The 27757-nt window shown below is 43.0% G+C and overlaps 1 protein-coding gene across 1 annotated transcript; it reads right to left on the bottom strand.

Annotated features, from left to right (window-relative positions):
- Nucleotides 1-26110, bottom strand: HAO1 (hydroxyacid oxidase 1; the record flags this gene model as incomplete). Its single annotated transcript, XM_081997304.1, has 8 exons — nucleotides 25411-26110; nucleotides 17201-17352; nucleotides 8799-9054; nucleotides 5195-5370; nucleotides 4156-4247; nucleotides 798-956; nucleotides 454-523; nucleotides 1-71 (listed from the first exon to the last, which is right to left on the bottom strand). Exons 1-8 carry the CDS (start codon nucleotides 25545-25547, stop codon nucleotides 1-3), a joined length of 1113 nt encoding a protein of 370 aa, XP_081853430.1. The 5' UTR covers nucleotides 25548-26110.
- Nucleotides 26111-27757: the final 1647 nt, after the last annotated feature.

Raw genomic sequence — 27757 nt, 5'->3', positions numbered from 1 at the left:
CTAAATCTTGGAAAACAATACTTGATGTCTTCGTATCAGTGTCCTGCCAATTTCTTCTACTCTCTGGCATCCTGGAGGAGAAGTTACATATCAGTTGAAGCCCTGCTTTTCTATCCTACTCTAAGGCTTTTCTTCTTCTGTCCCATAGAAATCTACATTCTGTCAGATGAAATCCACCCCTTAGTGACCGAGGATTCACCACTACTTTTCTACGGATTTATTGCTCTCCTTGTGAAAACATTTTTACTTGTTTTTACTTAATCTGCTCAGCTCCCCATCTATAAGACAGGAATAACAAGAAATCCTTTTCCTATCTCTCCATAGCCTAACCTGTTTATATTGCAAACATTTCCCTCCATAGGTTACGATAGTGTCTTGCCCAGGGCAAATGAAAGCTATGAGGAAATCTGAAACAGAGGTGGTTATTCCTCAACGGAAACGTTGATGTCTCACCTGCCAGTGCCATTGCCAGGCAAAACTCTTCCTTCAGCATCTGGAGAACTTCTTTTGCTCCTTCTTCACCCTGGGAGATCAGGAAACAATATGTACTATGATGTGTACATATAGCTCATGTGTGTAGATACAGACATGTATACATGTGCCAACAAAGTTTTACGCACAACTAACTCTCAAGTGCTTGTCATAGCAAATGTTAGATTATTAGATTGTCTGGATACACACAGTCAGACACCATCACACATGCACCCCTGTGTGCACACATATACACACACACACACGCATACACTAAGCGAATCTAGGTATCTAAAGACAGAAATTTGAGCTTTTTTCTAACTTACTTGATAAACCAAGCCCCAGATGAGAGGTCTTCCGATGAATACAGCTTTGGCACCGAGAGCTAATGCTTTGAGAACGTCTGTGCCTTTTCTTACACCACCATCTAGGAACACCTCCACCTTCCCCTCCACAGCCTCAATGATTTCAGGCAAGACATCAATCTAAAAGAGTGAAACCAGGAATACAGCTTGTCTAGTTCTATAATCCTATTTATTTTTTGAATGATTTCTTACGTACAAGATTCAAGTTTTAAAGAAGCTAAATGAGCAGTTGCATGGCTAACTGCATGCACAAATTGCACAGCTTTATATTGAAAAACAGCAATGACTTAGCATGTTAGCAGATATATATAAAGGTCAAATTTATTTGGAGAGTCACATAAATAGAATGAGAATCGGCAGGGTTACACAAAATGGCCCTTTGATCCCATGACATGTATCTGACACAAGCTGGTATCAGATACTTCCAAAGACTATAAGAAACAGCAAGCACAGAGGAGGCCTTTCCTTGATATTAGCCCCCAAACTTCCAGTGCTCACTAGTTTGGGAATGAAATTGAATCACTCTCACTTTTTAAATAATCATCTTAACTTTCTTGTTTAAATTTATTATTCATTTATACTAAGGGCCAGCTAGGATCCAGAAGCCCAGAGGCAAGCATTGTACCTATAGACATGGATTAAGAGAAAGATGTGCCCTGAGGAACTTAGAGTTGGCTGAAAAGTTTTAAGGAATATATTTTTTTCTTTTGAAAATGCATCTTGATTACAAGAATAATTGTAGAGGAAACTTCTGCATATAAGAAAACATTATCTTTCCTCTGACTTTTGAGCAAGGTGGGAAATGCTTTCTTTTAATGCACGTACATATTACTTTCACCAAGCTCTACTTATCCCTTACACCAGTGATAAAGGTAAGGGAGAAAGGGATTTTTACCGTTCCTAAGTTACAAGTAATTAACCAAGGAGTTAAGTAGCATGTCCACACCACACAAGAGTTACCAACGAAAAGACGAGCCTCCTGAATTCAAGCCTCAAGCATTAATTACAGGGCAACCATTCCTGTAATGCCTAAATAGTTCCCATTCATGAAAATCAGGAAAGACACAAAATTGGAAGCCAAGTACTAAGGAGACTGGAAACTGTGTGGTAGTAAGACAAAAGGCATACAAATTCATATCTTCCAAAGACGGATGTAATTCATTTCCTTTCTAATGGATAAAAAGTGACTACGAGATGGGGGGACAGAACTTGAAAGTGCAGTTTGGTTTTAGATTTGGATTAAAATTTTCTTGAAGTTTGGCACTTGCTGTGATTTTTTCCCCTCCCTTTGGTTTTGCTCTCTTGCCAAACATATTTGGGATCTGTTTCCATATACAGAGACTGCTTTCTACATCCTGACAAACTGTACCAACACTAAAGTGCTATAATAACTAAAGTATGATGCAAACCATAATTAAAACATGGATTTCCTCAATGTGTAACTAGACACTAGAAATATTAACCAGCTTGGGTTCAGCTCACGTTCTGAAAAACCCATGAAATTAAAGCAAATTATTATGTCTCAAAAACAGAAATATTTAGCATGATCCAATACAGATATTTACATTATGAAAACTGCATTGTGAAATGTAGTTCTTTCTACAATGAGATCCAGTGAATACATCAGCTTTTATAGTGCTTTCTCCTCTGCACTGTGGTGTTGCAAAGGAATAACTCATAACAAGTAGTTTGCAAGTTTAATTTCTGTTCTACTGCAGCTGGTAAAAAATTAATTCATGTTTCTTGAACTTCTTATTTCTCAAAATTATGTTTTTAATACGCTCATACTGTCGTATTACCTCACACAGACTTGCCCAAGATTTTCAAATATCCGTAGTGAAATTGGGAAATACATTCTGAAAAGGTGACAAGAAGATAAAGAGGACAGAAGTTAAAGAAGAAAAGTTATTTTCAGCAGTATTAGGCACCCACACTCTGAAAATTCAGTTCCCCTTAAGGTGTCTAAAACTGGAGAGCTGCACACTCTCCAGCAACAAAAAAATCACATTTGAAAAAGAAAAATCTCAGCCTCTCTTTTGAAAGTGGAGAAGTCCTGAGACCAGGGGGTCTTCTTCCTACCAGTCCCCAGGAGTACCTGGAGACAGGCAAGAGCATCTCAGAGGATAATGCCTCAACTTCATTAACCATTGAGGAAACCATTTGTGCTGGCATTTGGCACCCCAGTGCAGGGCTTGGCAGGTGAAGAACAAGCCAGCCAACACAACCAGAAGATCTATGGGTCCAACGTGAAGACCTCAGAAAATCAGTGAGTGAAGGAATTCAGCTGGGAAAGCCCTCAGCTGCCACTGAGGTTGTAAGCAGAAAGCAGAAGTGCTCCAGGGGAGGGGAGGACATGCCAGTGGGACAGCAGAGCAACATGCAAAACACAGCATAGTGAAAAAAGGCTTACTTGTCCTTCTCTCCCTTCAGAAAATCATCATGGAAAGCAGGAGGCTTTTCTTCAAGGACACCTCAGGAATAGTGAAACAGTCACAACTGGGCTTTGGTTCTCCTCCCTTTCATTCTCTCTTTACTTGCACAGCTTTCCCGCACCAAATGAAGCAAGATGAGTGATGACTGGAATTTTAGAGGTTTTTTTCCTTCAGCCTGAACACATACTTTTTCATTTTCCTTTACTTCTTTCTTTTTTGCCAGTTGAGAATTCCGCAAATCCCTTTCACCTTTGGAAAAGGCGTGAGGTAGCACGACAAGGAAAGGGAAAAAGGAAAAAAACCCTGTAATTTAACCACTCTGTACCTTTTCCAAAGGTGAAAATGTTTGAAAGGAGAAAAAGGGAGTTTCATTCCGCCTTTAGCTGTTCTGTAACTCTGATTTTTCAGAAGTCTCTGAAGACTATTAAAAGGGAAAAACAACTCTAGTACAACCTTCAGTGAACTGCAAACTTAGTTTTCAACAAAAGATGAGAAAGGACAAATAAAAGAGAAGACTGGAAAAAAATTCTTAAACACTTTCCGATTTCTAAATTTCCAATTTAACTGACAATAATACACTATCTGAAATTTCCATGCAGGGTGCTGCAGCCAAGGACAGGGTGCCCAGGTAGCCTGGAGAAACAGCCACATAAACCTTCCTGTGGTTTTTCTGTTTGATCTGACCAAGGGGAGGCTGCATGTAGTTCAGAGTATGATGTGACATACATAAAAAAGCGCAGAGAGATTACTGCTCATGGGGTAAGGCATATTACACACATATTTACAGTTTTTTTTCTCCAGCTGCCATGTGTTCACAGAAAGCAAACAAGAAGCCAAAAGGTGGAGAGAACCAGAGACTAGTGGTGTGTACTGGTACCAGTACTTACAGTTGCAGGGACCCCATCAAGCTGTCGTGCTCCGTGATTTGACACCAGGATACCATTTACCCCAATCTTTACAGCTTCTTTAGCATCATCAGCTAGGAAAAAACAGACAAACAAACAAGATATGTCCTTGCATAACTGGTAGCTTATTGACACCACAATGAGGGAAATTTTGGCATCACTAAAAAAAACATTGCCAACTAATGCAAAGCCACCTTAGGGCTTCATCCTGCCAAAGCCCCATCTCAACACAGAAAGCAGTTTTATGTTTAAGCAATAAGACTAGAAAAGTTATTTGAAATGTTGGAGCAGAACATTTTACCACTTTGGATTAGCAGCCACTTTGGTTTCTAGCCTTTATTTTCTTTACTATGCCCCACAACTCATCACTAAGAAATTATTTTGCTAAATTATTTTCTCCAAGCCAAGATTATCAGCATGATTACAGTAATAATCCATACTTAATGAAAGTACTTCACTGTGCTCACTGCTCTTGACAGAATGGAAATCCAGCTGTCCTTCAAGTAGCAGACAACTCAGATCAGTTAGTGTTTACAGGCACAATGAACAGAGCAAGTTCAGTCTTCCTGGCTGCATCTGATTTCAGATACACCTGATGCGATGCCAGCTGACCAGCTAACTAGTTTAGTGCCCAGTGCCTCTGGTCCTTACCTCCTGAAAAATCAGGGTAGACACACCCTGCAGCAGCGCCATACAAGCCATCTGACAACTCCAGGTACTTACTTAAACAGCTGCTTCTGCAAGTGTCTCGGTTGCTGTGTTCCTAACCATGCATCAGGAAGAGAAGGTTCTTTCCCTTTGATTGTTTTTGGCTCTGTTTTAGAAAATCTTCCCTACTTAGCACAGCACAGAAATATGAACATGCATCCCACCATATTCCATATCAGCAAAGCAGATGCTTGCCATTAAAATGTAATGCAATTCTGCAGAAATTTCCCCAGCATAAGTACTTCTCCTTCCCTGGTGCCTCTGCAAGAAGGGACGCCTCGCCTCACCCATGGGAAGCGGCAGAGCTACACACCCCTGAGGATTCCTTTCGCAACGATGGGCAGCGAGGTCAGCCCTCGAAGCCATTTGATGTCCTCCCAGTTGACGCTTGCATCAATCGCTTTGGCTACATACACAGCTAGTCCACTATTTTCTCCAAAGTCTTTCCCTGAGGAGAATGCCAGGTCACTGCTTGAAAAGTTTTTTAATCTAAAACAACAAAAGACACAGAAAAATAGTCTAAGAAACATTAGTTGTAGCCATAAATCAGTCCCTAATACCAGCATTCAACATGCCTGTGTTAAAACCTTTGCATACTGCAAGGCAGGAGCAAAAAAAAGCCTATCCTGGCACATCAGATCACAGTCCTGAGTAAGCTGAAACCTTTGGCTGGCAAAGCATTTGATAATATTGGTGCAAGTTTCTCTGGCCCAAGGTGACAGTCCTAGTTCTTTCAAAAGAAAGAGGATAAAGTCCAAAATCTAAAGGTTCCAGGAGGAAAACCCAGCAGTTAGAGCACTAACGTGGGCTCAAGCATCTGTCCTCCCGTAGACCTCCTGTGTGACTTTGGGCACGACACTTAGCCACTCCTTTTGCCTCAGTTTCCCACCATTAAATAGGAAGAGCAGCCTCTGCCAGGAGTTATCCGTAAGGATAAACGCATCAGAGGCTATGGGACATTCAGACCCAAGAGCAGTACAGGCTGGATGTGAGAAAGGAACATCAATCTTGCTTGACATAGCCCAGGACCCACTCAACTCAAGAGGTGCACCTCTACTTACCAGCAAAAATCTCCTTTGCTTACATACAGCAAATTTAGTTTTGCCTTCCCCCCTCCCGCCAAATCCAGGGGATTCAGCGACTGGAGAAATAGGGGATTGGGTAGGTGGGAGGCGAGAAGAGGAAGGGAAATTTTGTTAAAGTCCGTAAGTTACACAGGTCTTCAAGAATCCTTGCAAAGAATTCGGAATTTTCATCTGTCCGACAACAGCAACATCGAGCCAGTTCACCTTGCATCTTTTTTGTATGCTTCCTTGTAAGATGTAAGGGGGGAAATGAAGTTCATATGAAAACGTTAGCTATTATTTGCTCTTTAGCACCAAATCAGTCTCGCAGGTTCTAGGAACTGAATGGTTAGTGACAGCCCCTGCACCAAAGAGCTCACAGACTTACTAGACAAAGCAGGAGAAGGGGAAAGGAGGGCAAATAGAGAAATTCATGCTGTGCTTGTATTAAAAAGCTGAAGCAGCCTCACGTATTCATTGGCAACACCAGTACCGCACCAAGGACACCCATGTCCCACAGGAGGCTGATTGCTCTGTTCTTCGGAAACCGTGTCTTGTTCCTCATTGTGCTACTTTATACTCATATTCCACATTTTGGGAAGTGCATGGGGGTTTTTGCATGGAAACCGGCTAGTTTCACTGCTGATTTCATGCCTGCAACAAGCAGCATTTCACATGGCTTTTCTGTTCAGCTCCAGTCCCAGAAGAAAATGAGAAAGGAGCAGGCTCTCAGCAAGATCCAGCTTTTCAGCTTGGTTTGTGGAGGGTGGGGTACCCAGAGAAAAACAGAACCATGGATAAGATTATATAAATAACCGTTGTTTTTCTTGGCCTGTGAAATGCAGATCAACACTTGAATGAATGTTGCCTTACATACGTTTCTGAGCACAATGGCACCTTGTTGTTGCTTTGAAACTTTGTTGAAAACCTGAAGCCAAGAAAAAGTTATCCCATAACTGAGCAGAGCCCTGTGCTAGGAGAGTTTCACCACTGAGTGCAACAAAACACTGTCCAAGTGCCATTCTGAAATTTGAAGTGATTAATTAATTCAAACCTTTAAAGATTACTCCAACTTCATATTATTTCACTTAAACAAAACCTTGTTACAGTTTGGTCAGGTGAGGTCAAAGAGTTTCAGAAATGCTCTATCGCTTTCCTCAAATATTTTTGGGTTATTTCACTCGCATCCAAAAATCCTTTAACCCCAGGTCTTAAAATGATATTGCCCCTTAAAAAGCTATTTAATAGAATTATTTAATTTTTTTCCTTAGGCAAAATGACAGTGTGGATTGATAACATTTTGTCAAGCACAGATCTATAGCGGGATTATTATACAGGACATATGCATACTAGTGTACTACATTTTAACGTTAGATGTGTCAGGGATTTTTTGTTTTCTGGTGCTTTCCTCATAAGATCATACTTTAACACAGAAATCATAGGCAGAGTAAAGGCTGCTCTGTCAACCTTCATCATATCATCCATCAACTTCAAGTACAAGCGCATGGGGGAGATCAAACACCCAGGCTTTGGAGGTTTTTTTCCCTGCAAGGTGAACAATTGGATTCATTGCACAGTCCCATGGCTTATCTTCAATTTGAATATTATGAAAAAGCAGAAAGACCTCAGGATGTAACACTGTATCTCTTGCTATGTACATGTTACATATTGTATGTACATAGTATAACATAACAGACTTAGGAGACATGGGAAGAGCACTTCAGATCCATTAGTAAAATTCAAAGCCAGCTTGTACCCAGAACTCAAATCAAAGTTAGTCTGCTTCAAAATATGTTCAGCTATCCTTTATTTTCTTTTGCTTTCCATTTTTGTGTTCATTTGCAGGCTCTGAATAAGAGCAAACACAGTAGTCTTAACATATGCCATGGCAGACTGCGGTCACCACCAAGACCCACTTGCAAGATTCTCACAAGACTTTTAGCTCCATTTTGCAAACTCAAGTCCTGGATAACCTGTCCCGCCAGAAATACTCTTCCAGCCAGTCCTTGGCTGCTAACACTGTGCCAGCACTTCAGCATATGTTTATCAGGGTGGTCTCTGCATTTTTCCAATTTATATTTGCAAAAGGCTAGTGAAATCAGTGACCTTACAACACCACTGGATAACTCCATTAAAATTAAATGCTGCATAGGTCCTGCAGTAGAGAGGAACTAGAACTAGTGCTGAAGTCAATCATGCGGCCACAAATTCTTATGAGGTATAGAAAATGTCCCAAAACACACATGGGCATAGAAATAGCCCTCACAGAGAATTTAAAAAGACTGATACCCATGTGTTTCTGTATTTGAGTAAAAGAAGAGTTAAAGTTGCTTGGAAAGGGGTTCCGTGGTCAGTAGCAACATGGCCCTGGACCTAGTGCAGTGTCATAGGATAACAGCGGTTAGAAGGGACCATAACATTGGTTAAAAGGGACCTTTAGTCCATTTAGTCCAGGCCCACACACACAACACAGCCAACTCTGCAACTAGATCCAAGTTCGAAGTCAGAGCAAGTTGCACGGGGCTGTGTCCAGCTGAGTTTTGAAGACATCCAAGAATATACTGATGGATGTACAAAGAAATGCCCCATCTCTGCAACTTCATCAGTCTGCAGCCTCATGTTGCCTGGCACACTCTGTCTTTTACAGTCTGAAAGCAGCCAAGAAAGCTTAGTTTTGACTCAAAGCTGATCATAGCCCAAGCACAGCAAGAGATATGTGCTCAGTTCCCCAGTGTTATCATCCAGTATGGCATGTGGCACCTGGAAGAAATTCCTTGTGCCAGAGACAAATTTCGTTCACAGCACCTCATGGTGACCGTGGCACTGCCACGCACCCATCCCACCAGCACCTACCTGAGGTGGGGAGGAAGTTGGAACTTGTTGCGCACGTCATCAATGCGCCTGCCAAGGAATGGCGTGTCCACCGTCACAAAGATCGCTTTGTAGCCTGCTCTCTCCGCACGCTTCACAAGGGATTTGGTAACCTCCCGGTCCTTGTACACGTAAAGCTGCAGCCAGTGAAGGCCAGCTGGAGCTGCTTCAGCCACTTCTTCAATGGATGAGGTGGCCCAGGAGCTCAGCATCATCCCTGTCCCCATTGCCTGGCAGGCTGGAGGAACACAAGATTGTACTTGAGATAATCCAAAACAAAGGCTTCTCTAAACAGGAACACCTGGCTCAGAGTGTATCAGTACATGTAATTTCACGCTGTCTTTCCTCCATGTTAACGCATTTTCAGCCTTCACGGGAATGCTACATTAATAGCAGTTACTAACAGTGGTGGGCTGCTGTGAGCACTTATTCTCTGTGTTTATAGGCAAATTTCTGGTGATTGCTGTCTGCATGCTGTTTGGGATGATCCCTGCTTCAGTACTGGAAATAAAAGATATTATAATCAAACTAAGCCTAACCCTTATTAATAATTCTTGATCCTATGGGGAGCCTGATGTAAGCCCCTAGGGTCTGGCTACCACTTGTCAGAAATTTTGGCACATACGCTTAAGGACACGCACACGCACAGTTTTAAACTATCTAAAACAAAGAGCATTTAAGGCTTCCAACTTTTTGAACACTGCCACATTGCTGCAGATCGGTGTTTCGGGTCTGTCATTCTCAACATTGCTCTTCAGTCCTCCCGACCATTGCCACACACGCTTCCCTGAGCATTTTGATCATGGCATTTTGTCTGCTTTCTCCCACCCCCAAAATGTTCACCTATGTTTCTTGAAGTACTCTTCTAGTAAATGCCTGTTGTCATTTCTACAGGGTATTTTGGGGCATAATAAAACAGAAGGACACAGTCCAGCAGTCAACCTTATTTAAGGCTGGGAAGCTCCACTCTTTGCTTCAACATCTTCACCTCCTGTCTCTTGACTTGAAGGAGAGGGACCCCACGTCCATTGTGTGATCCCACACATAAACCTTCACACTTCTGGCAATAAAAAGTAGATCTCACTGATTCTGATCTCACTGAGAGTGGGAGAAGAGCAGTCCCCACCCAGGAGACCCCAAAATTAAGCACAAAGATGAGCCAATACAACAGACAAGTGGTGTGGGCAGCCCCAAGGTTAAATGTCATGGAACAGTCCCAGATGGGGTTAGGCTCTGTGCCAGCTGCCTCCCCGGGGTGATTTCCAACCCAGGCTGCACTACAAACCAGCGAACCACATACAATTATATTTTTATGAATCTATCACTTACTCTTTTTGGGGTCATCTGTCACTTGATGTAAAATAAAGGAAAACACACTGTAAAACTCAAAAATATTATATAAAGCCTTATGTTTCTCGGTCTACCACAGTACGCATATTTTTAATGTAAAGGGACCTCTGTTTCAAAACGTCATCTCCAGCCCATCGAGGAATTAAAAAGTGGTCTTTATGACAACATTTTATTAAATAAGGATTACAAGTCTCAGAGTGGAAACTTATGAACAGCTTATTCAAACAAATTGGTTACACCCTCCTGCAGCCACCAGGCAGCTTTCAGTCACTGGAAATACAGTAGCAATGAACCAATACACTTCTACATTTTAGCCATTTAATTTGTCCCCTTAAAATTACCGAAAAAGAGTTCCCTCTCACAGATTAAGTACCTAGGAATGAGTTTCTTCTGAAGAACCCATGTATACCAAGTGCCTGAAGTCCTGTTAAAAATCAGCAGTGGTGTGTTATCGCAAATCCCAGAAGCGATTTGTTAAATCAAATCCATTAAGTGATGCTAAGAAACAAGGGATCTGCATTCCTGTTGCTCTGTCAAATATGAGTTCATGAATGAGAGGGAGGGTTGCTAACCCAGCAATTGCAAAACTCTCAGATCAGATAAGGAAAAAATGTAAATGTTATGGTTCAATCCGCCTTTAGGTATCCATTTATTTCTATTCTTACTTTTATTTTCAACTCTATCTCCACAACCCTAGGGATACAGTAATAGTTGCAAAAGCAAAACTGAAAATAGAAACTGCACAATAAAATATATTTGGGGAATAGAAGATATAAAATACAAAATAATACCATATCCTTTCAACTTATCTGCATACATGGCGATAGAGAACATAATGCTTTCATCTTATTTAAGATTAGATTTAAGCAGTTTGGTTCAGTCAGAGTTCAACTATCTCAAACTGGGTTATGGAGTTTTCACAGAAGCATACTCAACAAAATTCCTCTTATCTGTCCTGTAAAGTTAACAACTCTCTGGTAAAGCACCAGCTCAACATGCATATTTTGAATCTGCACGGTCAAATTCAAACTTCACGCACATAGAATTTTTCAAAGTTTTAGAGATTCCAAGTTCCAGTTTTAGTCAATCTGTGCTTTATCTTGATCATCTGAAAGCTTATTTTGACCATTTTCTAGACTTTCAAAAACATAGGATACATAGTGCTGAAGTGTTGCCAGGTTCTGGGGTTTTTTCCTACCTCAGATCAGGTTTTCCTCAAAATATACACCCACTTCTTGCACATTTAGCTGCAGTTGAAGAAAACAGAAGTAATTCGTTTCCTCCAACAACTATATTTTACATTTCAATTTTGAGGTGCTGCAAATACCTCTATTTGTTATTACAAATCAGTACTGGATCCATATTCCCATGGGATGCTGTTGCAGCAATGTGTGACATTTGCCAGAGTTTAAACATCAGACCTTTGTAAACCAGCCTTTCCTCATGCCATTTTGGACTGCTTTTAGTTGTTGTACCCCCTCCTGCCCGCCCGCCCCCCGCCCCGGTCTTCTTTTAATCTCGAGCATTGCCCAAAGCATAAGTTTACCTTTGTACACATTGCAGGCTCCCAGTTGAGGTCAACGACAGTGCAGAGAGTGTGGCATTAGCCATCCACAGGAGGTTGGGGAAATTTTTGATACAAGGATGATAAAGCTTTGAGTTATTTGTACTCCACCTCGGTTTAGGGCCAAATGCACCTAGAATTGGGATATGGTGGGGTGCCTGGGAAAGGAGAGCTTCACAGCCTTTGCTCCACAGCTGTCTTGAGCCGGCACAGGTTTCTCAGCCCCACTGCTGCCTGCCTGTACATAGCCCAGGGAAGCCCCGAGCAAGGACACACCTTCTCACCAGGAAACATAAACCTCAATAAAATGCAGCATTCCTCATTCTCGGGGAAGTCAGCTGAAGTATTTTACACAGCAACAAATCAAGGCTGATCATGGGACAGGACCAACTTGGGAAGCCCACAGGAAAACAGAGCGATAATGTTTTTTAGCTCTCTTTTTCATCCTAAAACCTCAGTCTCTTTCCCGCCTCTGACATCACTCTGTTAAATGGTTTGAGAAGGGCATGGAGTTTGTCCCTGTGGGCAACCCAGAGGCAACATACTTCAGGGAAGGACACTGGAGAAGACCCCTGTTTAAGCTTATATATTTAGCCAGGGTTACTTTGTATGGGAGTGGGAAGTTGCTATTTTTCTCTACCTGTGCAAATAGCCATCATTTCCCTTTTAGGGGCATCTCAGAAGCACAGCAGCAAAACTGCCCACTGTGGTCATTCTTCCCTGAATCCACCCGTGAAGCCACTGTCCCCAGGTTAGGGGCCAGAGGATATTACTTGGGATCAATGCGATGTCCTTTTGGCACGGTGGTATTTCTCAAGAGAAGTGGCTATGTTCTTGGAGCTGCATCTCCTAAGAAGCAGAGTTGTTTAAAGTACTTAAACATTACTCTCTTGACAAAACACACTTGGCTGAGAAATCCCCTGCTCAGCCTTACCTCACTTACCCCTTACAAAACACCGCGTGCAAGTTGTGCCTACCATCATTTTGTTGAGACAATGCATTTTGTCAGCTGTGCAGGAAGGCTGGAAGCAGCAGGGAAAAATACGTGTGGCCAAAATGGATCTGGCGGGACTAGGAGGGCTGTCATGCCAGACTGCCTGCGTACACTTGCACCAGAAAGTCCCCTGGCTGTGCCAGTCTCTGGGGGGAGTCAGGGCCAGGTCAGTCCAGGCCATTTCGTCCCATGTGAATATTGTCCTCTCAGTGACTCCAGAGTAGCCGTACCTCAAAATTAACTTTTTTTTTTCTGAAAGGCCGCATAGGTAACAGATGAAAATGGCTATGCTATTTTCACTGTCTGAGCACAAAAGGCAACAGATCGCAAAATCCCTCCTTCACAGTCATAGGCATGTCTGATGAGTACAAGGAACCTGAATTCAGATGCTCAGCAGCATCAAAGCAAACAAAAAGCATGGTAGAAGTCTGTTAAGAGCTGAAGCAACAAAGGTGTTGCTCCCTCTCTAGTGAAAATAAGAGAGCTGCCAGTAACTCAACTAAAACAGGAGTGGAAAAAAAGCCTTTCAAGTCAATATTCCTATTCTCTATTTGGCAAAGCAAATGGTGCAGTCACATCGCAGGTGATGGTGAAACCCTTCTTGCGTCAGCAGTAACTCAGAAAGTTGTTTGAGAGCAATTGCAGAGGGTAAACATAAAATCACCAGATCTGAGCAACTATCATTCCAAGTTTTCAAAAGATCTGGCCAAGAACACAGTCAGGCTGTTCAGCCTGATTTTCAGCAAGTCAGAGATAAATCAGGTATTGCAATACTGCTTCTGGGCTAAAACACAAGAATATAAGGTAATCTGTCAGTAAGAGAGTATTACATAATTAGCAGCAATATAAACAGAATACAAATCTCAAAATAATGCTACATAACTTTTATAATCAATCAAGGCTTCAAAAAACTGCAATTTCTTGCTCAGCAGCTGGATGGTGCACAAGATTTTGTTTCTCTGTACTTGAAGGTGGGTCCTGTTTAGAGAAACACAAGTACTGCTGCACTTTCAGGGAGATGACACAAGGATCACACTGGTTTGCAAGCACAGCATGAGGCTGGGATAGCAAATAAATGTCTTTGCATGGAGGAACAGTGAATCTTCTGATGGACAAGCAGAAAAAAATCATGTAGAATCAGAAAATCTGTCGAAAAGTATTTAGAGAACAGCCCTTTGCTCTTTAACAGTGGCTAAGATTATTCATCAAATTTGGCAAATATTTTTAGTTAAATAAGTTGAAATTGGAGTGGGAAGGACAAGAAAAATTCCCCTAAGTCAAAAGGTCATGTGTCGGTATTTTCAAAATGGAAAAGTTTTCTGCCGAGCTAACACTTTTGTTTCAAAACAGAACTATGGCTAAAAGCATTAGCTAGTAGGAAAATGAAATAAAACAGTACATTTTGGATCAAATTAATCATTTCAGTTAATCCAAAACAATTTTCTTCCCAATTTTTCAGTTTCTACTGAACAGAAAATCCATTATTTGGAAAGTTACCATCATACACTGATGAACTACAACTAAAATGCTAGGGAATAGACTTGAAGACAAGACCTGGAAAAACCAGGACAACTGCTAAGGTCCGTGAAATAGTTTCAAGGACAAGAGAGCTTTCTCTAGAAGGAAGGACTCCAGGTACATTTAGACATGTCAAAGAAAACTGAGGAGCAGCCTTATTACAGCCTGTATGGACAACATCTTTATTTTCTCCTTTTCTTTTCTTTTTTGAAGCCTAGCTGACAGAAGTATAACAAAACACAACATCTGGATTTGAAGCTGTACAAGTTTTGACCATGATCACAGTTTATACTGCTCAGAGTGGAGTTAGTTAACCTTTGGAATAACTTATATTGTGTTGGATTGCCTGTCACCAGCAACTTTTAAAATTACAATTGAACATTTTTCCCAAAAAAGATGCTTTGCTAATGAAACAGAATTGTCAGTGAAGGTGTGTTTAAGGGAAGCTGCCAGGCTTTGCCCTATTTTGGCTAAGATACATACTCCTCTCTACCAGCTTGGTCACTGCAAAAGAGCATCCCTCGAGGAGGAGCAGCACCTCCCGAAACCCTGACAAGCCCCAAAGTAAGGGGTCACAAGGGCAGGGAGTTTTACCTAACGAGAGACACCATGACATGCCCTTGTCCCTAGAGAGCACATTTACCCTGCAACCAGCAGGCAAACCCACCAGAAGAGCAGAGCAGTATCAAAGCAAAATGCTGTCACTTAAGGGAACTCCTTGGCAGGATCAGGCATCCTTCTCAAAATACAAAAAGGTAGAGGAAGGAGTTGTTGCTACCTGCACCACCCTGCTCTGCAGGTAAGGATGGTGTGAGCCCAAGATTATCTCTTGGGGTTTAACCCCAACTGGCAGACATGTGGCTTGTGGCACCCACTGAGCGGTGCCTGGGCACACACACGTGCACACTGAGTGCTCCTTCGGGCAGCTGCCATGCCCCCCGACACGAGCCAGGGCACACAACACCCGCTTCCCTGGCCGGGAAGGGGTGAGATTCAGACTCGCTCTGCTTTTGAAGGATCGTCACAACAGCAGAGGTGCTACCACATACATCGCTTCCTATGCACCTGAGCCAAAGTCAGGCTTTCTGAAGTATGCCAGGCTTTCCAAAAGCCACAAAACTACGGATCAGACTTCCTTGGCTTGTGTAAATTGGTACAGCTGAAGCAAAAGCTGATTTAAAGCAACCAACAGTCCGCTCGCTTATATTTCAGAGGTACCACAGAGTTTAAAACAAGTTGGATGTAGCGACCCCCCTGATCCTACATGTGCCAAGTTTAAGGGAACCTTTAAGCCAAATGGGTACTCTATAGCTAACCCCTATCATTTTGTAAGGTCAAATGAAAAGCTCCACTTTAACAGAGCACAAAACTGAAGAAGCATTTTTTTTCTACCAGAAATGCTAATGCAATACAGAGGGTGTGATTTTAATTACGCTCTCCTGTGAAAGCGATGAAAAATTTACCAACTTGCATGCATAGGTTTATTTGACTGCACATTCAAACCATTGCCAGTACACCAAGCTGTCCTAACTTGAAAACCCAAGAACATTGAATGCAATAATCATACGTTAAAGTTTGAAAACATAAGTGCACAAAAGTCAGGAAATTCCAAAATTAAGTTATCTACTACAACCATACCTCAGCTCTAATAGTCAGCCTTATTGTACTGCTTGATTTTACACACCATTATAGATTTATGCCTTAAAATGTGGCCAGGCCATACCATTGGTGGGATTTTTTCCTAAGGAACATCCTGAATTTTGTGCGTTTCAAATCTCGCTCTTAACATTGCATTAATATGTTTGCACTTAACAGTATTATGCTACAGAGTTTCCTCCCAGCATAACTTGGGCCAGAAATAATCCGCAAGAGTTGCCAAAGTATAGGACAGCACCAGGGCGTCCCACCGGACACAGCTTTGCAAACCAATTCAAGGTATTTGAGCTCCATCGTGTGGAATGCGCCTGCACATACAATAGGCATAAAATGTTTGGCTTCCTAATAAATCGCTTGGGAAGGGGGGGAAAAAAAAAAAATCTATCCCCAAACGTAATAAAAAATCATAAAATTCTGCTTTTACAGAGATTGCTGCTGGAGTTGTGCTATAGCCCATCACCGTGCAAGTCGCAGCGACACAGCCTTTTGATGAGCATTGAGACCAGCTCTCACTGCAGGGCAGGTAATTAGACTCACTTCACACTAGCATTTGCTGCATTGGTCATGGAAATGCTGTTAGATGAATAGCTCAGCCGTGCACGGGACTATTACTTTTTTTAAAATTGCCTATTTAGGTTTTGTATCCTTTTTCATTCAGTGCTGGAGCACTGAAATGCACAGCCCGATGCTGTTTGTATGTAACAGGCACACCGTGTGACCTCTTTCTCAGATTTTGCGTCATTCTGCAGCTTGGGTTAAGGGAGTAAGAAAGAGTTTCACATCTGTATTTTGGTTAAAATCTAATTTCTTGCAGCCTTTTAGGCTGCAGCCTCCATTCTGGCAATGTCTTTGTGCAGCATCTAGCCCAGAGGGGCCATTATCTGGGTGGCTCCCTAGGATGCTCTCGAAGAGCTCTCTTCAAAGTGAGTATTTTTCCTAGACAAGCAAAGGCTCCTGAATTTCTAGAAGCAGTTCTGTAGCAGGAAGAATGTTGCCCTGACAATAGGTATAATCATATCTATAGAACACATAAAAAGATAGATAGATATGGTTTTCAATTTTGTATTTGTTACAAATTATTCGTCTCTTACATACTGCATTTCTCATCCCTGTTTCATAATGAGGAAGAGCATACACTATTAAAAAAACATAAAAAACAAAAATAAAACTAATTATTCTGAGCAGCAACTCAAACTCATCAGCATCAGGAGCAAGAAACAAAGCTGGGCTTCACAACCAGCAGGCAAAATATTATTCTGTTCCTCTCTAACTCGCCCCGTGGGGAAGCTTTGCATGGTTTACCTTTAGCAGTAGCCGTTTCTCCGTCAGCATGAGCCATGCGCTGCATAGCGGTCGCTCCAACACAGACCGGCATGCTGATTTTCTGCCCTAAGACTGAGGTTGACAGGTCCATTACCGACACATCCCTGAGCACTCGGGGGTACAGCTTCCATCTAACACAGAGACAAATAAAGAGAATAAAAAGCCTGCATCATCAGGGTTATTTACAGTTCCTAACGGCCAGGAGCAAATTTTCCTGGTGTCAGGAGGAAGCTGGAGGGGAAGAAGCTGCACGAGGCACCGAGGAGGCTGTGTTGCGGCTGGAACAGAACTTCACTGTGTGACCCAGAGCTGGACCCACAAAACGCACAAAGCCAGGAGGGAGCAGGCAAGGAGGGACCAAAGTCCATGGAGGGTGAAAGAGGCAAAGAGCCTTTGGACATTATTGGCTGATATCACCCGAAAGAAGAGACAGGAGCTGCAAAATAATAAAGGTCATGGTAAGTCTCAGCCTCCTCAAAAACCTTAGGGAGAACGGGATGACAGAGGGTGTGGGTGAACAGGAGAAGTCATCAGCCCCCCTCAGCTATTCCTTCTGCGGACTAGGGAACAAATGGACATGGAATTTTGGATCAAACTAGCCTGGCCAGCATGCTTAACCCTCCCCATCCCATGGGCCTCTGCAGTGAGACTAGAAAGCAACACGCTGCCACATGGGAAGCGGGTGGGCAGGATGGCTGCCCTGGCTTTCCTCAGCTCAGAGGGGTGTGGAATCCACCACACCACATCTCTGCTGGCATGGAGACTGAGCCGCTTCGCTCAGAGAGGCCCTGTCCCTGGCAGTCACCGGCTGCTGTGCAACATGTAGTCCCTGGGACTACAGCTGCTGCCCCCGGGACAGCCCGTCGTACCGCAGGGACTCTAGACTTCCAGGGAAAGACTAAATGCAGCCCCTGTAATTTGGTGCAGAAAAAGGCCAAGTAGCACAGCTGCTTTCCCAACAGGGCAAATTACAATCTAGTCCTTGAATGATGTGGCCCAGCATCTGCTCAACCATGCACGACTTCGCTTTGCTGTCCACAGAAACGACATCTGCCCAGAGCTGGGCTTTCTTCACCACTGGGGTCCTCAGCCCGGGTACAAGTAGAAGCTGGCTCCAAAACAGAGCAAGCTAAAACACACTTAACCTGGAATCACAATTTATTGTGGTCAAGCTGGACATCACATGCTTGCCCACACAGAAATTTGTCTTCCCCCCAAAACAGCAGCAAAACAGGATCGCAATCCCTCTTATGGGGTCAACGAGATGACACCGCAATAGCCAAACCTTTATTAATAGGGTTGCATTCCTAGGGATACCTGTGAAATTGGACTTTTTTTTCTTACCATCCAGGCAATGTTACAGGGCAGCCACCGTTACGACAAGCCACAAGAGGGTGTGCATTAGCAGGGGCTACCTCTCCACACGGGTGTGCACTGAGACAGGCCAACCCCTCTCTGCAAGCTGTAGTAGTAGGGTATGCATCAACCTCTTCCTAAGGCATCCCTCCCCGTGAAAGGGCTCTGATGGCTACTGGATTTTAATTACAGAAAATAATTAAAAGCTTAAGCTTTAGTACTGCTGAACCTGACTACCTGCTCAGCACTAGAATGCCTGAGACTCATCATTATTAGCATGGAGATGGCAACCAGAGCCACTATTACCCTCAGACTATGCTCCAACAGTGAGTAGTTAGCTTGATGTTGCAGATTACACTGACAAGTTAGGGAAAAAAAAAAAAAAGACGAGAGACGATCTCTTCATTTTATAGAAAGATCAAGAGGCATTTCCGTAAGAAGCCTGGGACAGAGCCAGGACGAGACCCAAATTTCTGAAGCCCTAGAGCACCGGGTCGTGCCAGCTCTCCAGGAAGCACTCCCCAGGGAGAAGGATGGTTATGATGCTTGGAAGGAGACATGTAGTTGTGGGAGTCAGCTGTATTATTTGATGCCAAGACACACACTGCAAGTATGTCTCCTCAGACTTGTTTTCATGCTATTGTATCGGTTTGTTATTTTTCAGGGGAGGATGTGCTGAGGGTGGGACAAAGAAAACATGACAACTTTTTTCTCCCTCTTTCTTCCTAATCCTCATTCCAAAGGCTTTCTCCCAGCTCTGAGACATCTTTTCCCAGCAAATATGAAGAAAACAAAAATCCTTTAATAACATTGCTTATTTTTATGGTCAAACTCAAAAGCATAAAGATGTGAAATATCCTCCCCAGCCTCCCAGTTGCTCTGCTGTCCTGGACCTGTCAGATTTTTACCTGGTGCAAAACACTGCCATCTCAAAGCACACCCATGTGTGTCAGTCCTGACATACCAATGTTTCTGTAGTGCTTTTAGCTTGGGAAAAGAAACAGAAAGAGCAAAAATCCTCCCAAGAGTGTACAAAAGAATATTGATGTTGTTTCAAGCAGTGATAAACAGCCTCCTTCCCACTCACCTTTATGTACCACCAAATTACTCCATCCATGAGTTTTTTGGGGTCCTCAGGCTCATCAGCCCCAGACTTTAAACATGTCTCCTCCGAAAACTTTCTGTGGCTTCTCTTCCCCTCACACCTTATCAGGTTGCATCCTCTAGACCAACGTCAAATCAATATTCAGGACTGGGTATTTTCTGGGTCCCATGAAAAACACCAAAGGGATCACTACCTTAGTATTGCACTCTAAAAAAACCCTGATCTTGCTTTGGAAACATGGATGTTTTCAGCTCTGAGTTTGACAGACACTTGAAATGAGACATTTTCTGGACAAGCCACAGGGGAATGCCCTTAGCAGCAAGCAAAATCGAAGAGCAGTATTTCCCAGTAACCAGAGCACACATTCATTAGCCTGCTACTTATCTGCTTCCTCCAAGTCTTTGAGTGAAAAGATTTCCTGGATATTTGGTAAACACTTGTACATTTCTTTTATTCATCTTCTCCTTGTCACCCAGATTTTTTTTTTCCAGCCAAGTCCACACTCAGGTGCTGCAATCAGCAACTGCAAGTGAGGGCATCTTCATTCCCAGCTGGAAGCGGGGAGATGCCACAGCGGGGCAGGCCACGAGTGCTCCCTATTCAGGCAACTTAAGCTAAATGCTGTTTTGAAAAAAGGAGGGAGGATTAGTTTGTTTTTTTTTTTTTTTACTTTTTCCCCTCCGTGCTCAAAAATTTCAGATTGTAAATTAACTTGCCACTAGCTAAGAGGGAAGCATTTGCTGTTCCCTCCTCATTTTCAGCTGTGAAAAGTGCTGAAATTTTCAAACTGTAACACATTTTGAAGCAGCTCATCTTGTTTCCCTTCCATGTCCATGCTAAATAATCCCTTCGTGCTGCAAGGACACGCCATTCAGACAGTCTCCGCCCCAACTCCAGCCCACTTTGCTGCCTACATCTCCCCTACAACTCCACTTCCCATCCTAAGGGGCAGGTGCTAGTGCTGTGCAAGGCTAACCAACAGCTGCTTCTGCTTGACAAAAATCGTTTTTCTCTCCCAGGGTGTCTTGCCATGCGCACAGCAACTCTTTTGGCAGCACTCTGCAAATCTGAGGTGAAAGACATGGCAGAAATGTAACCAACTTATTATTACAAGCATTCCTTTCCTTTTCTCCCCCTTACAATTTCACATGCTTGTTTGACCCCAATCACATTCTCAGCTTTGTTTTTTCAACTAATATTTAGATTATTTATGTGCCCAGTCATTTTAACACCCTTAATACCTAGCTACAAGACGATGATACATTTGCAGAAAATATGCATCGATGCTGTTGCTGATAAACAAGCTACTGCTGTTCCTTGTACACAACAACAAAACGCATCTTCTCCAAAGGCTGCCGGGCAGTCAGCAGCAGAACGTGTCACAGCGGATTAGCAGAAACACATTCCTACACACACAGACATCCCCTTTCATTAAAATGCCGAGAGGGGAGATTTCAGATTGATTTCTTGAATGCCATCGAGCCAAAGGCGTCCCGACCTTGTCATAAAACCTATTTTCCATTCAGGCCCCTTGGTTCCTTGACAACTCGAGAGTGAATTTAACCGCCAGAGAGCTCGGTGCTGGAAGGACACACCGTGTTTCGGGACGCAGAGCAAATGCAAGGTGAATAGGGTCAAATGCCATAGGGAGCAACGTATGCTCTGACATCCCAAATCATCTTCTCTGGCCTTAATGCCTCACATCAGTGTCATCTCCTCAGCATTTGAAAACCGTGAATAAAAAAAAAAAATTAGCTGGCCTTAGCAGGAGCACACTGATGTTGATATGCCAGCTCCAGTTCTTCCCTCAGACCCAGAAAAACTGGAAGCTAGAGAGGAGTTACTGTACCTAGCGCTAACCTCATCTTAAACACTGGCTTTTTGGAGACATTTTATGCTCTGGTATCTGATGACAGGTCCAAAAAGTTTCAAGTTCCTGTGCTGTTAAAAAGCCAGGACGTTCATTTTATCATCTAATGAGTATGGATTTTGCTGCTCCAAAAATTGCATGGGCCATTTGAAAGGTATTCCAGCATCTATTGAAACTATCATTCGTTTGCTAGATTAGTCCTTAATAGTAATCTATTTATTTCTCCATAAATGCAACCATGTGGTTGCCCCCCCCCCCCAAAAAAATAAAGCGCTTACAGACAAACCCAACACTGATTTTTCTCCAAATATAATCTGTCCTAGCAGTCTCGCTCACCCAAATAATCCTGCACCACAAAGATATAGGTTAACAATTTCTGCTTCAGTTTTGTGCTTTCTTCTCTTCCATTTAAACATAAACATTTATACATATACCTATAAATATTTAAATAAACTGTAAATGTTTTTAATCAGGCTGAACCCTGCAGCTAAGCTTCTGACAGGGGAAATCAATGGGAAATGAGGCTGAACATACTCGTTTCTTTCACAAAGTCAATTGGCTTTGTGATCTTTGTGGCTCGGGGGTGTAAAGTCCATCTTACTTTATATTTACCCACAAGCTGCACTCAGGAACAGGGAGAAAAACCAGTAACATGCTCAGAAACACAAGGACTGTGTGAGCAGCAGTCCTGCACCCTTAAACCATTAGGCCATGCTTCTCCCAACAGCATCAAAGAAAAAAAAAAAGGAAAGATTTTAAAAGTTGCTTGTGTCAAACAGGTTTTATAAACCAAAACACCGTGAAGTCTTTATACCAGGTTTCTATCTTTTCTAGATGTGTTGCCAGGAAACCATTGTAAACACGGTCTAACGAACTGTTAACAGCAGCATCCCACGTGCTCAGGAAATAGGAATCCACCACCGTGTCTTGTCCCTCGGCAGCAACAAGCGGGAACCTCTGTAGCTGTCATGATCAAGCCCATGGAGCCCTGTGCCCAACATACTTCCACAAAGCTTCAAGGGCCCACTGAAGGGGGTCACCTTTGCAGAGGGGAAGGTCCATCTGGCTGCAGGCAGCAAGTGCACAATGCTTGATGGAAATACTTCAGTTTGCAAATAGACAGGTACAGGAAGGCACTACCAATGTTGAGAACCATTTCACATGTTTTTTAGTGCTACAGAAGGGCTATTTTTAACTCTGACCACCTTTACTATCATCTCCCTCTCGTTATAGACAGATAGAAGAGCACATTTGTCCATGAAGCTGTAAATCACTATATCCATGCTCCAGCCCTGCAGCCTTTCCACTTCATACAGGTAAAGCTGGTAAGCCCTAGCAGATGACTTCACCTGCCATGCCCATCCTCACAGGAAGAACTGTGCTAGCGCTGCAGTGGCCAGAAAGGAGGGGACCGCACGTCTCGCCAGGGGAGCTGAGTTTCAGGCTCTGATCCCAGCTCTCCCGCTGATCTGCTGGGCAACTGTCAGCACATCACCACACTTTTTGGTGCTTTGGTGGACACCCAGAAAGAGACGTAGATAAAGAGCGATGGAAAGGTAACGAGCAAAGCGTTGACTTCAGCATTTCTGCCCCGTGACCTCTCTCTCTGGCTGTCAACAAGCTCTGTTTGATGATTTAATAGCCAAGTCTTTTAGACTTCATTAACTGCCTTTTTGGAAGATGTTTAAATCGCCTAAAGCTACCGCAGAAATTAGATCTTGTTTTAAAACAAATATACAAAGGGAAGGGGAGGAAAGACAGAAACACAGCTTCCATCCCCTTACCTTCACTGCTGAGGAACAGGAACCTAGCACTGAGGGCCTTTTAGCCACACCAGGACCTGGCAAATGTAATTTACTATTTTTTCCTTTTCTTTTTTTTAATGTCTCAGGCTGTTCAAGGCACTGCTAATGAAGATCTCCTTCAGTTCGAGGCTGCCTGCAAGCTCTGCAGTTTTGAACACCTCAAACTGGAGGCCCTTACTGAAAATATGACAGAAGATGCCAGGAAAGAGGAGGTGAGCCTGAACCCCACAGATGACCAGCCCCATGTGAGGAGGTCTTATCAGAAGCACCTGCCCCTGTGGTGCAAAACAGCTTCACAGCAGAGCTGCTCTTACCTCACCATTAACATCTAGCTCTGCTAATACCAAAACAACAAGTGGACATACCTAGCTTTTTGTTAGCTTGTCTCTGGGCAGTTTAGTTTTAATCATGATTAGCTGTAGTGGTTAGTATTAAAATGTTTGCTACTACTACAGTTCATTGCCTTTGAGCACTTCCTTTGAGTGTCCTTTCCGTAACATCTCATTTTGTTTTTATGAGGGCAAATAACATCATAACATCTGGAAGCATTAAACAAAATAAAATTACATTTAAAAAAAGCAGGTGAGCACTGCTACATCCCCTCCTACTCCCATTTACTCCTCGGAGCGGGAGCGGTCCTTTGGCTTGTGTTTGAACAGCACCAAGCACAAGGAGATTTCCAATCTGCGATGGGGGATTCCGCATAGGACTAAGGGGTCTGGAATAAGTGGTCAGCGTGGAGGTTAGTTTTCTTCTTCTCCTGACATTACAAAGCTTTTCCAGATGTGTCCCTAAAATGAGGGTTTTGAACTGATTTCTGAGATCTGACCATTGAGAATACATTCAATAAATTACTACTAAGTTTCCTAGAGCCTTAACAAAGTTGCATGGGATTTCCAGCTGAATTTCTTGCAGCCTGTGGAAAGACAACTGGAACAGTAACCAGGATTGCTGCTCTACAGTAAAAGCAAAGTGGAGAGGGAGAAAGACTAAAGACAGATTGAAAAAGTCTTGTTTTGATTTGTTAGACTCAGAGGGATTTAAGACAAAGCCTTTAGAGATTAGCAGAGACAAGTGCAGGGTGGGTTAAATGTCTGCACAAACACAGCACCCGAAGGAAAGAGAAGCCAACAGCTGTTCAAGCAGTTCGACCAGGCTCAGCTGGGCTGAGGCCATCAGCCTCCAGCTGCCGCCTTCCCTCTGCAACACTTGGGCTTACGCTCCATGGCAGAACAGCGGCAGACATTCAGGGGATGGGGAACCAACTGGCTTGACGTGAGTTTTGACGCTGGCCCACTGAATCTGACAGCAAACGCCGACTTACATAGTGTTGACCTTGTACTGCTGGGACAACGGGTCACCTGCGTTCAGGTTTTCACAGGGGGGCAGTCTGTACGTCAAAACTCGTTTATAATCATTCCCATTGTTCACAGTAGTTCCTGGTGAAGTGCTGACCTTCTGCTGAGGATCCCCCCCAAGCACAGTTTGGCCACCCAGGACTGAGCCCTGGTGCTCACAGCTCGCTCCAGAGCTAGGATGTGCAGCTCCTTTTTGCTGGGCTATGCAGCTCTGACCTAGCGAAGCTGCACAAGCATTTAACAGGGAAGGCTGCATTACTAATTCAGTTTAAGAAGAACAGGCAAAAGGCAAAACTGACTCGGGACCTTAAGGGTACATACAGCCCCACCACAAGAGTCCCTTGCTGGTGTTAATAGCCCAAAATGCAGAAACTGGAGTTACATCAACTGATTAAATATTGGAGCTGAAGGACTCTAGAGAATTTACATTAACAAAAGAAATAAAATGCAGGTAAAGCTAGAAAGGTGCTAATGGATTTTAGGGACAGCTTCTTGGCAGAAAACGTTAGCTGGAGGAGTGAAAGGGGAGAGACAGTTGCTCTGACACAGAACTGTTTGAGAGTCATTTTGATAAAAACCAAAAAAGTTTTCGAAAAACTGAGTTTTGTTCACCCAGAAAAAAACCAATATTGCACCACACCTACTAATAAAGCCAAATTTGCACCCTCCACCTCAGCTTTAAATCATCCTCCTACCTTGAAAATGCTGCTACATTATCTGCTAGCGTTTCCTGGTCATCTGCTCCGGATCGGTAATAATCATACACTGATTTGGGGAGGAATTTTTTAGCATACTCTTCAAAATCAGCTATGCAAACTGGTTTTCCAGACATGTTTGCAGATCTCACAGGGTTATTTTATTCCTATTTCCCTCTCTTTTAAGCTCTATATTTTTGTCTGTAAATCATTAATACAGGACCTCATCAGGATTCAACTTACCCACATACCAAAAAAAAAAAAATACACCAACTTCTTGTGTCACGTTGGACTTCAGCACCACGTTTTATTTCATGTGCTCAAGGCCAACCTAGAACATAATGAAATAAAATATGGCCAAAAGATTAATCAGCAATGAGAGAAATATGTAGGTACAGCATGCATGACTTGAGCCTGCACTAAGAGGAATATGCTGTCTCTCGTGTATGCCTATGTCATCCAGAATATCCAGGAGACTGAGAAAAGATACACACTGTTTATGTCCAAAAAGCAAAGTCCTGGTTTAGATATTTATAAAAGTGGGTCCCAGCCTGGACTGGCGTTTAAGACAACACCTAACACAAGCAGGTTTCCAGTTATTTCCATTAAAATCCTGGATACTGAGTCAAGTTGCAGGGAGCCAGCTGCCAGGCAGCTTGGGCAGTTAATACATCCTCAGGCAAATGGCTCCTGCTTTTTAAGATAATTCCACCTCCACAACGCAAAGACAGCTAGTTATTCTTAACATGTTACAAAGTCAGATGCACTCACCAGCTGGAAATAAAACTAGCTTAGCAAAGAGATGATGCTCATCCAAAGCGTGACAGACTCAGATTTCTTGGTTGAATCTTTACCTAAAATTTAACCAACACGCATTGTTTACAACAGGTACACAGTATTTGTTTGACAGGGAAAACTTACAAGTATATCATGCGTGTGTACAATTCCGTTTTCTGGCTGTGCACATTTCAATTAATGCCATTTTATTAAAACCAGATTTAGAGGAGAAGGGAGAAATCAATACCTTAATTGGAGAAGAATCTCCCCAAGCATAGTGCAAGATGCGACAGACTTTGCAGCGTGCACAGGAGCAAAGCAGCATGCACCACGCTCGCCGCACACCTCTCCCTGGTGCGAGCAAACCAGGGAGCCTGTATTTTGCTCACTGATCATTATTTATAGCACAGAGAGGAAGAAATGCAATGCGATAGAAGTACGGCTCTGCCTCACTCCCTTCGGTAATTTTGGGCTTTAAGTGACTTGATTTTTTTTCTTTTTTTTCATTCTTCAGCAAGGCTGAAGGATTCAGATAACATTAAGTTAAATATACATATACCTCTGTGAAAACCACAACCATCTTCCTTGCTGCTGGTTTATAAATAACAACTAGGGACACAATATTCCACAAGGAGTGAGAAAAATGCTTCAGATTCAAAGGAAATTGTCAAATGTCTTTAGAGGAATATCTGAGGGGCTGAGGCAGGAAGGATGGTGCCAGCTGTAAGCTCAGGCATCATTTAATGAGAACAATGGCATGAAGAGATTTGCAGCTATTTCTCCAACTGCTTTCCCAGATGAAGGCATCTCAGATTAAATTGTATGAGGTGCTTAGGGGGGCCATTCCTATAGCCGGTCAGAATATTCATGGGAGGAGTTACTGGCAATGAATATCAGTATACATATAATTACCCCATGAGGCATTTATCACACATCAGCGTCAGATACAATTTAAATGCAAACTGGTTGAACATTGACATTTCTCCATGCTCCCAGCACAAAACTGGGGACATGTCTGTTTTCATTTATTTGAAGCTTGCATTGTGCTAAAACCAGGTATTTATCCTACAGCATGAGACAGTAAGCATTGCATGATAGCTAACTATTTGAATATGTGCAGCTGAATTTGACCTTCATGAATTCAAAAGCTTTTAACAGGAAGTTGCACGAAAATTGCTGAAGGTAACAATACTTTTTTTATCACTGATCTCCCCCCACACTTTTACAGCTATATTCACTTAAAAAAAAAAAAAAAAAGAAGTTAAGCTCGTCATAACATGTCCCACCTTGATCTTTGTCTGTCTCTATCCACTTACGTTCATTTGGGATATTCACACAACACCAGGCTGCCTTTACTTTACTGGTCATTATTGGCCATTCAGGCTAAAGTCCCTCTTCCCTCCCCACCACGAAGTCGCTCACACGCCACCCTTTGCAGATCCCCTCCAACATGCCAACCACACACCAAAGCCCAACTGAGGGCACTGACTTCTTGCTGCTGTGCAGCCAACATGCCTCGGGAAGCTCTGCAGCCCTCAAGTCCACCAGGAGCTGGGCACTCCTCTACTCC

This window comes from Phaethon aethereus (assembly GCF_964289735.1).
Source record: "Phaethon aethereus genome assembly, chromosome: 3".
Classification (NCBI taxonomy): Eukaryota; Metazoa; Chordata; class Aves; order Phaethontiformes; family Phaethontidae; genus Phaethon; species Phaethon aethereus.
This window is presented reverse-complemented; position numbering and strand designations above follow the sequence as displayed.